This window comes from Anabrus simplex, chromosome 8, assembly GCF_040414725.1.
Source record: "Anabrus simplex isolate iqAnaSimp1 chromosome 8, ASM4041472v1, whole genome shotgun sequence".
Classification (NCBI taxonomy): domain Eukaryota; kingdom Metazoa; phylum Arthropoda; class Insecta; order Orthoptera; family Tettigoniidae; genus Anabrus; species Anabrus simplex.
Genome location: NC_090272.1, coordinates 56,764,718 through 56,780,967, shown reverse-complemented (window position 1 = coordinate 56,780,967; position 16,250 = coordinate 56,764,718). Strand labels below are relative to the sequence as shown.

Sequence of the window (16,250 nt, the reverse complement as noted above, 5' to 3'; positions counted from 1 at the left end):
GCTTGGATTTTATTTCTTTAGTATAATGCCATTTTTCCACATTAATGATCACTCAGTAATACAAAAGGAACATTCCGGAATGGATATAATTATTTTCAGAAATGATCCCAAGCATGTAGGCTTTGGAAAATGCTGTATAAATCCTGTTTTGTGGTTACTGGAAGACAAGAGTTTTGAAATTAATTCTAGTTAGAATAAAATTCTAACATATCACTTTCATTATCCTGTTGGAATAGAGACAAATTATTGATAAAGGTATGTCTCAGTGCTTTGGAAGTGATATTTAATGTGTAGTTATGTCGTTAAATATCAAACTGAATGCTGGGGTCGAGTATGCTGTAAATACTACTCTCTCAATTATTTTTTAAAATTCCTTTTCATTTGCAATAAATTACTCTTAAATGAATGGATAGTACAAAAAAAAAAAAAAAAAAAAAACATATTTTGTAATTTCTAACCTTGGTCTAAAATGTATATAACTTTGGTTATTCCTTTCCAAAAATTATATACAGAGATGATGGTTAACTATGGTCCTGAAAGGGACCAAGATCATGTTTCCGTTATGTACATGCATGCACTCTCCCTTCATGCTGTCTTGGCCCTCTGGCTGTACTGAAAGACTACATAGGTAACATTCAGAGTCAATGAATGGCCATACAGAAAACTAGCCAAGGAAGTTTCCACAGGAGAGTCTCATTAATCCTTAGGTTAATTCTTACAGCAGATGAATTTAATAATCAAAATTACATTTTGGCTATATTATTTCTGCACATTACACTTGCACATATGATTTCAAGCATCTGGAAAGTTAGGGATGAGGATAATTGAGGGCTCGTAATAGAGAAATATAGAGAAATACAAGTTCAACCATTGTAAATATTCAATTTAATTCAATAAAAGTCTAGTGTCAAAGGGAATGAAAAATTCATCAGGTGGGACTATGTTCCACACTGAAAATGTATATATTTCACTATTTCACAAATCTAGTTTATCTACTTAATTGGGTAAGTACTTCTTTGGTGATAGTTGGCACTTCAGCCATTGCACCCACTCCAGTATCTCCACACATCAGAGTCTTAGACACACAGGGAACTTCATGATATCCCCATGATTTGATAGCAGCAATGTGAGTTGAGGTGATGGGATGTTGCCACATCCGAGTATTCATGGCAGGACAGAAGAGAAGAGGCTTATTCAAGTCCCATGCTCGAACAACACATGTGAGAAGATTATCACACAAGCCCTGCATACAAAAGACGATAATATCAACTTTAGATTATAAAGTTCACCTCACAATGTAGATTTTAGTGTTGGTTGTTGGGTTTAGAATGAACAGAAGCTTTAACAAAATCAGAAATAACACTGTAAGCAGGTCTATCACTTGTTACAATGCAGTCATGTTGGGAATTTGGAAGTAGAGAGGATGAGCAACTTACTAGGAAAGAGAATGAAAAAGAATTTACAGGATGTTCAGGAAATGTTGTCCAAGGAAATTAGGGCAATAGTAGGGACCAAACGGAGTGACATAAAAAATATCCCACAGTGTTATATAGCTTTTGTCTAGAATCTGCAGAGACTGGGTACTCCCTTAAGTTACATAACCAAACCTGCTACTTCACTGCTGTTTGGCCAATCATCCATCTGTAAAGCAATAAACTTGGGCAGAGAAAAGTTTTCTCACAACTTATACAGCACAAAGGCTGCTCATATAACTCAGTGTATGATGATTATGATGGCGACTGCTGTCTAATAGATAAGTAAAATTTAAAATTTTACTTATCTATTATTCTCAGTTTAATGCGGACTTAAAAAAGAAATTCTTAAATTTAATCTGCTATCTAAACTGTTTAAGTGGTATGTATTTCCAGATGCATAGGTAAACATCCCTGTGCTAAATTATTTTCACACAATTTAGCCTCATTCTAAATCAAGGTCCTAGGTCAATTTAACAAATTCTCCCTCCTCCTACTCGTTCCATATAATATATTAGGTTGCATTTTATACACATGTACACACACCACAGAGATAATAAATGTAAAGAAAAAAGATTCCACAAAAGAGCACAAAAGTCTACTTTCAAAAGCAGTGTCTCAAACAGGTGGGATGCAGAACTAAAAAGGTGCACGCGTAGCAACGAACTACTTTGTCAATAGTATTACAGTGTGATAGTACTCATGACAAACCATTTCGTCCATATTGCCTCAAAAAGCTGGACTGTGGAATTAAAAAGTTGCATGTGTACTTATGAACTGTTATGTCAATAGTGTTACTGCATGGTAGCCAGTGTTGCCAACTTATATTTTCGAGATCCGCTAAATACTACTTAAAATCCGCTAACATTCTGCCAAGAAATTCAATATCAAATAATAATAATAATAATAATAATAATAATAATAATAATAATAATAATAATAATAATAATAATAATAATAATAATAATGATAATAATAATAACAGTAAATGTCTGCTCTCACCTGATTTGTGATTTTCACTGGGATTAAACCCCTGCCTGAGACCCGGCAAGCTAAAACTTGTAGGCGTTTTAGTGCCAGGTGCAAACTAGGTGAATCCCCTACCTCAAGGGCCACACACAGAACAGGCCATTTCGTTAAACGGTCTTCCTTCATAGCATAAATATAAATGTTACTCTCTCACAGTTTCATTATCTGTCGTCATTCATCAACTAAGAGATAAGTACTCTTTCCCCGCGCATTAGGAGTTTATGATATCATGATCTCATAACATCACATCCAAATAACATGTTTCCCTCATATGACTGCTAGATCCTGACAAGAAATACGGAATAGCTCAGAGACAGACTGGAGTACAAATTAAAAAAGAACATAAAATGGATAAAACACTAAATTCCGCCAAAAATTCTGCTGTCCGCTAAATGGTATATTTCTCCGCCGACAGTCTTCTAATTCTGCCAAATTTAGCAGAAAATTACAAGCTCACAGCTATGTGCCGCTAACTGCATAGGCAATTCGCTCAGTCTGAAGGTAAAGGAGGCATACATCAAGGTAATCAGCCCCCTGACAGTGTGTTTATAGGACATTACTCCCTCTCAATAGCAATGCATTTACAGGAGGTTGTTCCCTCTTCCATACATTCAGTTTCTTAGATCAACTTAAGGTAAGAAGTCTGAATACAACAATATGACTAATCAGTTCTTTAACTTCCTGTATTATCTTACATCAAGAGTTGTTTTAAAGCAGAGCATTCTTCTGTTTTGTTTGAATGCTGATTATATAAAGATCTTCAACTTTATATGCCTTCATCATCATCATCACTTTCCAGCTCCACAAGCACTTGTCAAAGTACTGTTTCTGTTCCTCTATGTCCTCCCACTTGTCATTCCTCTTCCTGATCTCAGATTTCACTGTGTCTGTCCATCTATTCCTTGGTCTCCCCACCCCCTCCTTTCACTTCTCTGTCAAAGTAATTCCTTGCTATTCTTGTTCCGTCCATCCTCATAACATGTCTAAACCATCATAGCCTGCGTCTTCCTAAAAACTTGGTAACAGGTATTTTGAAGCCAGCCTCCTTCCTGTTTTCTAATCTTGTCCACTGATAGCATATGAGAGCCCTGCCCACATTCCCACCAATGATATGAAGGAGGGTGATCGTCACCTGTATTCCAAGTGATACCAACTTTACCATACCTGCGGTTGTTCCCCACCATGTAACTTCTCCCGGGTTAATCAGTCGCTTCACAAATAGTTTCATGTTTCGGTACTCTTATGCCATGTACCGAAGTTAATCTTCTTGGTGAACCGATTTCTGTTTTTTGTTATCTACTCTCTTCTTTGCTGCATTTCTTTCTTCACAGCAGTTTTCACCCTCTCATTCCTCCATGGTGTTTCTTTCTCCCTGCATATTGCACTTGTCTTTCCACATAGTGATTCGGCTTCTGAAACCAGGGTGTTCTTGAATGACAGCCACTCTTCTTCTACGCCTCCTTTTTCATTTTTTGGTAATTTGGCTGAGATCTTTCTTTGGTATTCTTCTTTCTTCCCATCTTATCCTAGCAACCAGGTATTTATCTTTGGCATTTTCTTGCGCTTGACATTTTGCAGATGGACGTTCCCAATGTGCACAACCAAACACCCGTGGTCACCGAGACTTTCACTTGAAATAACCTTAGAATCAGTGATGAACTGACTAGCACATCTATCAGTTATTATATAGTCTATCACTGTCCTCTGCTTACCATCCCAACTGTAGCTGTGATGTTACGGCTATCTCTCTTCTGTAACCAAGTGTTTTATATGCTCAGGTTAGTCCATGTACAGAAGTCTATCAGGTTTTCTCCCTCCTGATTACTGCCACCATAGCCATGAGGGCCTATGATGTCTTCGCTGCCTTGCGTATCTGTCTCAACTTGGGCATTCAGGTCTCCCATAATTGTGATGTTGTCTTCCTTTATTTGGTCCTCTAGATCTACAAGGAACTGATCTTTTTCATCTGCAGGGCAGCCTGTCTGTGGGGCATATACTTGGAGAAAGGTATGGAATACCTGGCCAACATGCAATTTCATTTCAATGATTCTGTCACTCATATAACTGATGTCTGCCTGCACATCAACATCTTTGTGGAGAACAAAAGGAACTCAATTTCTAGCTTCATTAGGGTTCCCACTCTAGTACAATATAACCGTTTCATAAGGTTTTCTTTCCTGAACCTAAAATCCCAAGTGTGCATATGTCCATGAGGTCTACAATTTCTTTGCATTTAACAGTAAGAGTGACTTCTCCTAGGTTAATCAGTCACTTCACAAATAGTTTCTTGTTCCAGTACTCCTATGCCATGTACCGAAGTTCTCCCTTAATTTGTCAGGTTTGGTACTGGACGCCCAACCCTCAGCTAGATAGTTGCAGTACAGTACTGTCTACTGTCACATATGGTAGCAGGGTGTTTCTGACCTGACATGATAATGCTTTAGCAGCTGTAAATAAACTGGGTGTTTCTAGCAATTCAAAAGTTAGCAAGATTCCCAATGACAATGAACACCTTCCGTTCTGAAGGCACATAGAGTACATAGATCTTATAGATCCGATGTTTCTCCCATTCAAATACTCTTTACTCCATGGCTTTTGCAGTATGTGAACATGATTTTACATTGTTACAATATGCAAATGCCGGCCCTGCGATGTAGGGGTAATGCGCCCACCTCTTACCCGGAGGCTCCAGGTTTGATTCCTGCCCAGGTCAGAAATTTTTACTTGGATCTGAGGGCTCAGCCCACATGATAATTGAGGAGCTATCTGACAGTGAGATAGCAGCCCCGGTCTAGAAAGCCAAGAATAACGACCAAGAGGATTTGTCGCGCTGCCCACGACACCTCTTAATCTACAGGTCTTCGGGCTGAGCAGTGGTCGGTTGGTAGGCCATGGCCCTTTGGGGCTGTTGCACCATGGGATTTGGTTTTTAATAATGCGCGAATGCATAAAACATAGCATTTGTTATTACTTCTACTTTAGTTAACAGTAAAAGTAAATGCTATTTTTTGTATACATAAACCTTGAGCTTTTACTCCAAAGTCATTTTTCATTACTGTAGACTTAATTTTGGCTCTTCCAGGGGTAGGTCAGACTCCCTATCTGTATGCATGTGCACCAGCGAACTCTTGGAGTAGTTGCCTTACCCCTGGTATGTGAAACACATTATACTGGACTTTTCTTCATAATCCTTACTTCAAAACAAGCAAACATGTCAGACAGCGGTAATTTAGAAGTAGTGACTGAGGACAGTCAGATGTATTTCATAAGCTTGTTGAAGGAGCATCCCGCTCTTCTAACCAAGTCAAAAGTTGCATTAAGACAGGGCTATATAATCTCTAAAGAGTAGTACAAAACAAATACAGGGTAAAACATTGTTGAAAGGTTGTGATGTCTTCAATACTGAACCCAGGGCAACTATTCTATCTAAAGATTGAACCCAAAGGTTTGTTGATATGTAGAATGAGTAGTGTCGCTAAGTTCGGGAAAATTTCTAATCAAATTAAATAACCGATAGATTGACATGATCAGAAATAAGGAAATACATTTATGTGTATAGAATGAGAATATTTCAAGTGTAGAAGGAGACTTGTAGTTTCAATAATGGTTACACAAGATGAAACCAGTACACAGGAATGTTGACACTGAATGTAAGAAGAAGAAGAAGAAGAAGAAGAAGAATCACATCAGAAACCTTGATCATTGAAGGCAGATAGGTAACTAAAAATTGATAAAGGAAAATCCTTAAGAATCCAGGCCTAGCTTTAGAACGCGAACGAACATCATTTTGCTGAAAAACAATAAGACCTATCAATATCACAGGCTACAGACCAATCAGTATATACAACCTGCATAACCTAAAACACTTGAATATATTTCATATTTACTAAGCAAAAAATAGTTTTTAAAATTTGTTTTACAACGCACCAACACAAGAGAGGTCTTATGGTGTATTTCTTACCTCACATTAGTTGAAGAAGAGTGATACATTTATTGCCAAGGCTATGGATCCACCAATCGACCCCAATACATATACAGTATATTTACTTTATAGCACAATACTGTATTAAAAAATATATGACATTTTTCATTCTGCCCAAGTCAACAGCCACTGCCATCGACTGAAATTCTAAACAAAATGGCTCCACTCCCAGAATTTAGTACAGATAGGTACAATAACCAATTGTGGTAAATAAAAACACTAAGGCATTTGTTGAAATGATGCGGCAAAAGTGTTGCGCCTGCCTCTCCTTCAATCGTAGGGTGGTCCTTTATTATACACCTCAGACAATTTAGACCAACAGAACTTCGCAATGAGCCAGGTCTGTTTAGATCAAGGGTCTGGTCGAAGAGGCATCTCGTCAATGGCTGGAAGCATAAGTAACATATGTGTAAGCTACTAACAAGTCACCCGTGGTGCATATAACAAGTTCTACTGTATTTTCTTTACAACCAGAGCAAATATTCAACCCTATTCCTGCTGTCAGATCCAGCATCAACACTTCTACATATACAAGCTTAGCATACATAGGCAGTGCCATGGCATTACCCAGTATACCTATACTCTGAACATTATACATTCTAAATTGATGTTTTGGTCAATGTTGACCCTATCTGGTAGTTATGTGTGGAAACATAGACATCCAGCCAATCCCAAGCTGCCATTCATATCGATTTACATAGTTTGAGTGCCATCTCGAAACCTGGTTGCCAACAGTATTGTGCACATTCACCACGTGATCTTTTGTATTTTCTTTGGTACCTTGTATTTTTTTCACATTGCTATTTTAAGTCTTTATCTGTCTAATTCTCCTCTGCAAACCATGTGACCTTGCCATGATGAGGAGGCTCAGGCCCTAATTTACAAATGGGTGGACTGGGCATTTTTGGGGCATTTTTAAATTCATTACACTCAAATTACTTTTACATTCCACAAATTATTCCAATTATTTTATTAGACTACATAAAACACTTTAAACTATTCTAACTTTAAAACCTGAATTTAATCTATATATTTAAATTTTATGAAGAAAACGTGTCTTATTTCTAAAATTATTTACTTACATACAAACTATTAAACTGAACCAATGGCTTTTAAAAAAAGAATAAACAGCCTCATTCTTATTTGGCTGTTATCTTTATTTGGCTTGATAACTTTAATTATAAGAATTAACTGCATTTGCATAATGTGCTGTTTTAAAACTCATAATCTTGAAAACTGTAATATTTAATTTGTAAACAAGCTTGCATCCGGGAGATAGTAGGTTCGAATCCCACTATCGGCAGCCCTGAAAATGGTTTTCCGTGGTTTCCCATTTTCACACCAGGCAAATGCTGGGGCTGTACCTTAATTAAGGCCACGGCCGCTTCCTTCCAACTCCTAGGCCTTTCCTATCCCATCGTCGCCATAAGACCTATCTGTGTCGGTGCGACGTAAAGCCCCTAGCAAAAAAAATAAATAAATTGTAAACAACTATTTTTTAGAGGAACAGGAAAACGAGCAGAAGGGTGGGCGGCTAAATATTGTTTCCCCAGGGCGCTAACTACTTGAAATCGGGGCCTGGGGAGGCTTGCGTGTCCCAATGAAGCAGATAGCCGAACCACAGGTGCAACCATATCGGATGGCTATGTCAAGAGACCAGAATAATGAATGGTTCATCGAAAGGGGGGCAGCAGCCTTTCAGAAGTTGCAAGGGCAGCAGTCTGGATGATTGACTGATATGGCCTTGTAATAATACTCAACATGGCTACCTCCCGGGTAAAATATTCGGAGGTAAAATAGTGCCCGATTCGGATCTCCTGGTGGGGACAACAAGAGAGGGGGCAATCATCCGCAAAGATGGATAGTGACATTCTGCGAGTCAGAGCGTGGAATGTCAGAAGTTTGAATCGTTGTGTTAGGTTAGAGAATCTGAAAAGGGAGATGGATAGACTAAAGTTAGATGTAGTTGATATAAGTGAAGTATGTTGGCAGGAAGAGCAGGATTTTTGGTCAGGCAACTACAGAATTATCAACACAAAATCAAACAGGGGAAATGCAGGAGTTGGTTTAATAATGAATAAGAAAACAGGGCAGCGGGTAAGCTACTACGACCAGCATAGTGAAAGGATTATTGTTGTCAAGATAGACACCAAACCAATGCCCACCACAATAGTGCAGGTCTATATACCTACTAGTTTAACACATGATGAAGAAATCGAAAGAATAATATTAATAATAACCGTATAGCCTCAGCTACCATGTCCAGACATTTCAATTTGACGCCATCTGTCTGTCTGTCTGCCCATCAATTTCGATGTTCCGTTTTACTCTAGGCTTACTAGATGGCGGACTGAGTAAACCAAAACTCAAAACTCTCTTGGGCATCTATGGCTGAGATTTAATGAATTTTGTTGGGTGAACACCAAATGTGTCACCAGAGTTCTTTTACACGCCAACATTGTACAACATGGAGTGTCAGATGGATTTTTTCCGCCCTTCAAAAATCCGACTACCCCTGCCGGGTTTCAACCAGCTATCTTGGGACTCAGAGGCCGACACTCCACCACTGATCAAGAGAGGCAGCTAATCGAAAGAATATGTGAAGAGATACATAGAATATTTTACCCTTTCCCACGGACTATCTTTGACTCACTGTCTGGTGAAATCTAAGAGTAATAATTTGCTTGTCAGGTATAGTTGTGGAGTATCTTCACTAAATAATTTATTCTGTAAACACCACTTAAGATATCGCTTTCAAATTTTGTAACAATGGAAAATACACTACAGTCATTCCAAAATGATACAATAAAATCACCTAATTACATGCGGGAACCCACCCCTGTTCAGAATGATACATCAAGAAGCATCCAATATGGTGCATAATGTTAAATTGCTTGTTCTTAAAGTCAGTCTGAATTGCTCGACCTGATAGGGCTCACATGTTCTTGGTAATGCAGAGAACACAGGAATTCACCCTGAATGCCCCAATTTATTTCATTTTCGGGATCAGGTGGATGAAGATATTTAGACAGCAAATCATACTTCCTCTCGGACATACAAATTATAAACAATTTTTCACTGAATGGGACTGGAAGATAAAATGACAGTTGGAATATTATGTAATTACGTAAAGGCCCATAGTCCGAAACAGATATTAACTGGAGAATTAAAACTCATACTTATGTTTTGTACAAGTAGGCCTAATATTTTAAAAGGAGGCGGTACCTGAATTAACATTCCCTGTCCTGTGCCGTATTTCAATTCCCTCAGATTCATATCCTGTCCCAACTGCTTCCCACGCTATTTTTATTATCATACCTACAACTTCAAACTCACTACCATTGCATTCGTCAACATATTACTCTAATTTTTAACAAATATCCTCTGCATTCAACTGGTTATGTGCAGCCATGTTGCTGCAATGTGTTTACATTCAGTCAGCTGTCTGTTCTATCTAAGAAAACATATAAAGGAACACTATTTTAGGATTCCATGCAGTATCTAGGAATCGTAGGGAATTCACTGGTTCCAAAAAGTTATATGTTTAGCGGACAGATGGCAGAGGAAGTCGGTTTGAAAATCGAGTAAGCTTCAATACGCAACCCGTGGGAGACAATGTACGACTCCAGTACGCTTTACTATGCAACCCGCGGGAAAGAGTTAATGCAATATGTAAAAGGTGACGAGAATCTAATTGTGATGAGAGACTGGAATGCAGTGGTAGGCCAAGGAAGAGAAGGTAATACAGTAGGAGAATTCGGATTGGGACAAAGGAATGACAGAGGAAGTCGGCTGGTTGAATTCTGCACTGAGCATAATTTAGTCCTTGCTAATACTTGGTTGAAACATCACAAACGACTGCTGTATACATGGACAAGACCTGGAGACACTGGAAGGTATCAACTAGACTTCATTATGATTAGGCAGAGATTCAGAAATCAGGTGTTGGATTGCAAAACTTTCCCAGGAGCTGACGCGGAGTCTGACCACAACTTGTTGGTCATGAAATGCTGTCTGAAGCTGAAGAAATTGAAGAAAGGAAGGAATGCAAGGAAATGGGATCTAGACAAGTTGAAAGAAAAGAGTGCGAGGAACTGTTTCAAGGAACATGTTGCACAAGGACTAAATGAAAAGGCTGAAGGAAACACAATAGAGAAAGAAGGGATAGTCGTGAAGAATGAGGTCTCTAGGGCTACTGAAGAAATGTTAGGAAGAAAGGAAAGATCAACTAAAAATCAATGGATAACTCAGGAGATACTAGACTTGACTTGACGAACAACGAAAGTACAAGAATGCAACAAATGAAGAGGGCAGATAGGAATACAGGCGATTAAAGAATGAAGTGAACAGAAAGTGCAGAGCGGCTAAGGAAGAATGGCTGAAGGAGAAGTATAAGGATGTTTAAAGTTGTATGGTCCTAGGAAAGGTAGATGCATACAGGTAAATCAAGGAAATCTTTGGAGAAAGGAAAACTAGGTGTATGAATATTAAGAACTCAGATGGAAAACCACTTCTAGGAAAAAAACATAAGGCAGAAAGATAGCAGGAACATATCCAACAGTTGTATCAAGGTAAAGACGTAGATGATATGGTTCTGGAACAGGAAGAGGCTGTTGATGCTGATGAAATTGGAGACCAAATTTTGAGGTCAGAATTTGATAGAGCTTTGATAGACCTAAATAGGAACAAGGTACCTGGAATTGATGATATTCCCTCTGAATTACTGACTGTCTAAGGAGAAACCAGCATGATGAGGTTATTCCATCTAGTGTGTAAGATGTACGAGACAGGAGAAGTGCCATTAGGTTTTCTGCAGAATGTTGTTATACCTATTCCCAAGAAGGCCAGTGCTGACAAGTGTGAAAACTACCGCACCATTAGTTTAGTATCTCACGCCTGCAAAATTTTAACACTTATTATTTACAAAAGAATGGAAAGACAAACTGAAACTAAGTTGGGAAAAGATCAATTTGGCTTCAGAAGAAATGTTGGAACATGTAAAGCAATTCTGACTTTACGTCTGATCTTAGAGGATCGAATTAAGGACAAGCCCATATACATAGCGTTCGTAGATCTTAAAAAGGCATTTGATAATGTTGACTGGGCCAAGCTATTTGAGATTCTGAAGGTGATCGGGATCAGGTACGAGAACAAAGAATTATCTACAATCTGTATAAAAATCAGTCTACAGTGATAAGAATCGAGGGCTTTGAAAAAGAGGCAGCAATCCAGAAAGGAGTGAGGCAAGGTTGCAGTTTGTCACCCCTCCTTTTTTAATGTTTATATACTGTAGAACAGGCAGTAAATGAAATCAAAGAGGAATTTGGGAAGGGAATCACAATCCAAGGAGATGAAATCAAAACCCTGAGATATGCTAATGATATTTTATTTGAGACTGCAGAAGATCTGTAGAAATTGCTGAATGGTATGGTCAGAGTCTTGAGTAAGGAGTGCAAGGTGAAAATAAATAAGTCCAAAACAAAAGTAATGGAATGCAGTAGAACGAAGTTAGGTAACGCTGGAAATATTAGATTAGGAAATGACGTCTTAAAGAATGTAGACGAATATTGTTACTTGGGTAGTAAAATAACTAATGATGGCAGAAGTAAGGAGAATATAAATTGCAGACTAGCACAAGCAAAGAAGGCCTTTCTTAAGAAAAGAAACTTGCTCACTCGAACATTGATATAGGAATTAGAAAGATGTTTTTGAAGACTTTCGTCTTGAGTGTGGCATTGTATGGAAATGAAACATAGGGCCTAGATGATAACGAGCTCAGAAAGAAAGAGGATAGAAGCTTTTGAACTGTGATGTTACAGAAGAATGCTGAAGGTGAGATGGATAGATCGAATCACGAGTGAAGAGAGATTGAATCGAATTGGTGAGAGATCGATTTGGCTGAATTTGACCAGAAGAAGAGACAGAATGATAGGACACATCTTAAGACACCCAGGACTTGTGCAGTTGGTTTTTGAGGGAAGTGCAGGAGGTAAGAATGGTAGAGGTAGACCAAGGTATGAATATGACAAGCAGATTAGGACAGATGTAGGATGCAGAAGTTATGTAGAAACGAAAGGGTTAGCACAGGATAGGGTGATGTGGAGGTGTGCATCGGACCAGTCTGTGGACTTATGACTCAAACAACACCATCTCTCTAGCATTATAGTTGATAGTTAAGCATAGCATAAACTAGTAAAATAGCCTACAGTTTTTACAGGTTTAATAATTCAGTGTAGCAGTAGTGTTATTTACACCTGTGTGTTAGTTCGCCTGTGTATAACATGTCTCAGTGTAGTTCGTGGAAGACAAGCATCAAGAATGTGACTCTTGAGATCAGCCATAACCTCCTTCCTGCGCCGGCTATTAGCTGCGGATAATTTCTTATTTCTCTTATTTTTAATAGTGTATTCTTGTTTTAGTGTCGGGTGTTGTTAGTAAGTGCATATTGCATTATTGCAAGTTTTTATGAATTTATTTTCACTCAAAATTCATTAGCTTTTCTGAGTACAGTATTACATTATACGAGGGCTGTGTGGCACAGCCGTTTGCATCAGCCATTCTCGCAGCAGTAGAGCAGTGGCAATATAGGTAAGGCGATGCTCGCGTGTTCTTTGGCGAACTGTCAATTTAGAAGTAATGCCGTGCATAGTATAAGTCCACAGTACAATTACCAAATGTGGAGTACCTGTGTAATGGCTCTATCTCCATTACCTGGTCAAACTGGACAACGGTTTCATTTTCGAAAGGTACATTGATCAGCTACACCAGTCAAATATGAGAAAGAAATTCATGTTGTTTACTCCGGACACTTCAGGAGGCCCAAAAATGAACAACCAGCCATCCCCACAACAGTCTGAGTTTAGAGATCTGGTTGCAATTCCTGGTTGTTCCCCAAACTTGACTGTGCCACCTGACTTACCGGTACCCGCAGAGACAGTCCCACTTTCTGCACTGCCACCGTTGGCTGTTAATCAAGGAGCGGTGTTGTGCCACTCCACAAGGTTACATCGACAGCCAAAATACCTGAAGGACTGCGTCTTGAGGTGAAAGTATAAGCATGGGAGAATTATTGTGGACTGTGTATTATAGACTCTTTGCCTATTACGCTCAACTGACATTCCATGAAAAGAGTTGAGTGTGCAACAATATGTACTGTCCGCACACTTTATCTTGATGCATTTGTGTACGGGGTGAGGAGTAAGGAGCGAGCTGTCCCGGTATCGATAGTGCTGCCAACTGCATGAAAATTAAATCTGAATTGAATCGAGAATATGATCGATCGATATGAAATTTCTAAACCGTTATCATCTTAAGCCAACAACTATGTCACATACACATTATATAACATTATAAAACATATCTCTCGATGAGAATCTTGTTCCTAGCATGAATTCTATACTTTGACTTTGATGTGTAAACAACAACAGTACCAGTACGTAAAGTTTACGCCAGATGTCGCACAACGATGCTTAAGCGATTCTTAGTTTGTGTTTCAAAGGTTGCCAGTATGAATCTCGAAGATCGCCGAGGTCGACCGATTCAGCACTAGGATGTAAATGCACCAAGATAAAGTGTGCGGATAGTACTGTCAAAATCAAGTCTTTGGTCATATCATGTATTATTAAATAGAATATATTATCACCTGTATTTATTAAATCATTCTATTTTCCCTTAAATGTCACAACAAGCTGGAATCGACTAATGGGATAAAATATGGCACAGAAGATTAATTACTCTTTTGCTGATCTTAAACCATAAAGCCACAGACTGTTCTGGAACTCCAATATGCAGGACAACAAGACTGTGTGTGAGACAGCTAAAGTTCATGTGATCAACAAACAGTGTGGTACATAATTCCTCACAATAACAAGAAATAAGTGTTGAAGGTGAAATGTTACAAGTTCTGAGGAAAATGTTAACCGTAACTATAGTTCTAAGAAGTCAGATGAACAATAATGGATTAATGTTAAAATTATACTCTGAGACTAAATTTCCAGTAACTTATACCTGGGCCATCTTAGCCAATGTATTTGCATCAAGTGGTGCTATCACCATTATATCAGCCCACTTTCCGAGTTCAATATGCAACACAGGATCACCACGCCCACTCCAAGCTTTCCATTCATCCTCATCGCAGTACACCTTCACTCCACTTGGAATATCCAAACTGCTGAAAAAGTGCTTAGCATGTTCAGTTACCACCACCTGAATTTCTAATGACTGATTTGAACTTTCCATTAGAGAACTGATAAGTAATGGTAGTTTGATGGTAGCAACACTTCCAGTGGAGCCAATCAAGACATGTCTTTTGTTGTTAGCAGACATGTTGACCAATGCTAAAGTCCAGCAGTTCCAATGAAGAAAAGTGATGTACAAGATACTGCAGAAGATACAAAAGAATATACAGATCAATCTAAAATACTGTTCTATGACAACAAATAACAACAAAATATAAGTTATTTAGCTTACACGCTATAGCCTATACACTATAACCTTACACTGAATATAGCAAACAAATAGGCTTAGGCCTACTTTAACAGAAGATACAAACTGAAAATGTATACTCTTTCCATCAAAAATGTTATTTCAAACTTGATATGAAACACGGAACCTAATCTAGCCTATAAATTTCTTTCAGGACAACTTGTTGGTTGCAGAGAAAAGCAAGGAAATATCTAGCCTGCTACTGAGAGTCTAAATAATGAAATTTATGAAACAAGAGCCAGATTCTAAATTGAAAAACTGACAATAAATGAAAAATATTCTCAGAAATAGAGGATTCTGAAGAATTTTATCTATACATAAAAAAACAAATATGAATATACCTCTGAATATGTATGTGTACTCAATTGATATTTTAGTAAATTAAAAAGAATATTGTATCAATTAAAAACAAACCACTATAAGACAATCATGTTCAGTTGAAACCATGTAACTTAAGAGATCCTTTCAAGTGTACACTCAAGAAGAATCTCTACTTAATGCCTACAGGCAATAAAACTCTTACATAAGAAATTCACCTGATAGTTTAAAGTAAATAGTCTACATCAGTTATTCTTTGACATCTTAGAATCATTCTCTAAATCAGCATAACCCAATTTAGACCAATCCTCCTTTGCCATCAAAGAATTATCCATTCTGCAACCAAGATAGTCCTTAGCTTCCTTCCGACAAGCAGAGTTATCATTTTTATGTTCTTTAAGGCAAATCATATACTTCAGCATTGGAATTTTGCAGTGGCCTTCGTGATCCAGAGGAAAACTTCCCTTATCAGGAGGTGTGGGAGTGAAAGACTTCTGTCCAAAAGTCATGGTAGACATGATGATTCACTCTTTGATTTTATTTACTGTAGTTTATACGGAAAGTATGGGACCCCTCTATTTTCTTCAAAATTTTAAATTATTATTTCGTTTCGAAGAGTTTACTACAAATGTACTGACCGAGGATTCACATTCACCTATAAAAGATGGTATACACACTGTCGGTGTGCTACGAGTCGACCAAATTACGACGCCGCCAAAGAGAATATGGACGCCGCTAAGCGCCCAAAGCGAGATAAAAAGCAATACAAAGCGCTACAACTGTCTTCACTCTTCAACAACGAGCTCTTTGTTGCTCTTCAACAAACAATTACATAACTGCACAACTGGTTCTAAAAATAACACAGGCGTAAAATACTACACAAACACTGGACTTGCACACCACAACCAATTACAAGCAAGGCCACATGCTCCCCAGCTGATTTAGACTCAGGTCTACCAACTAAC

General features: G+C 38.2%; 2 protein-coding genes across 2 annotated transcripts; both read right to left on the bottom strand.

Moving 5' to 3' along the window:
• Positions 1-862: 862 nt before the first annotated feature.
• Positions 863-14,808, bottom strand: Ppcdc (phosphopantothenoylcysteine decarboxylase). The gene is made up of 2 exons (XM_067152247.2): positions 14,491-14,808; positions 863-1,243 (listed from the first exon to the last, which is right to left on the bottom strand). Exons 1-2 carry the CDS (start codon positions 14,806-14,808, stop codon positions 989-991), a joined length of 573 nt encoding a protein of 190 aa, XP_067008348.2. The 3' UTR covers positions 863-988.
• On the bottom strand, positions 1,108-15,927 carry LOC136878779 (cytochrome c oxidase assembly protein COX19). The gene is made up of 2 exons (XM_067152248.2): positions 15,504-15,927; positions 1,108-1,243 (listed from the first exon to the last, which is right to left on the bottom strand). The coding sequence occupies exon 1, from the start codon at positions 15,801-15,803 to the stop codon at positions 15,531-15,533; it is 273 nt and encodes a 90-aa protein (XP_067008349.1). The 5' UTR covers positions 15,804-15,927; the 3' UTR covers positions 1,108-1,243; positions 15,504-15,530.
• Positions 15,928-16,250: the final 323 nt, after the last annotated feature.

Bases quoted from the DNA above. Each gene is read 5' to 3' on its own strand.
- LOC136878779 (XM_067152248.2), bottom strand. From the start codon at position 15,803: ATGTCTACCATGACTTTTGGACAGAAGTCTTTCACTCCCACACCTCCT.
- Ppcdc (XM_067152247.2), bottom strand. From the start codon at position 14,808: ATGTCTGCTAACAACAAAAGACATGTCTTGATTGGCTCCACTGGAAGT. The intron at 1,244-14,490 runs GTATAAGTTACT...TTTTGTATGCAG, and splicing joins CATTGGCTAAGATGGCCCAG to GGCTTGTGTGATAATCTTCT.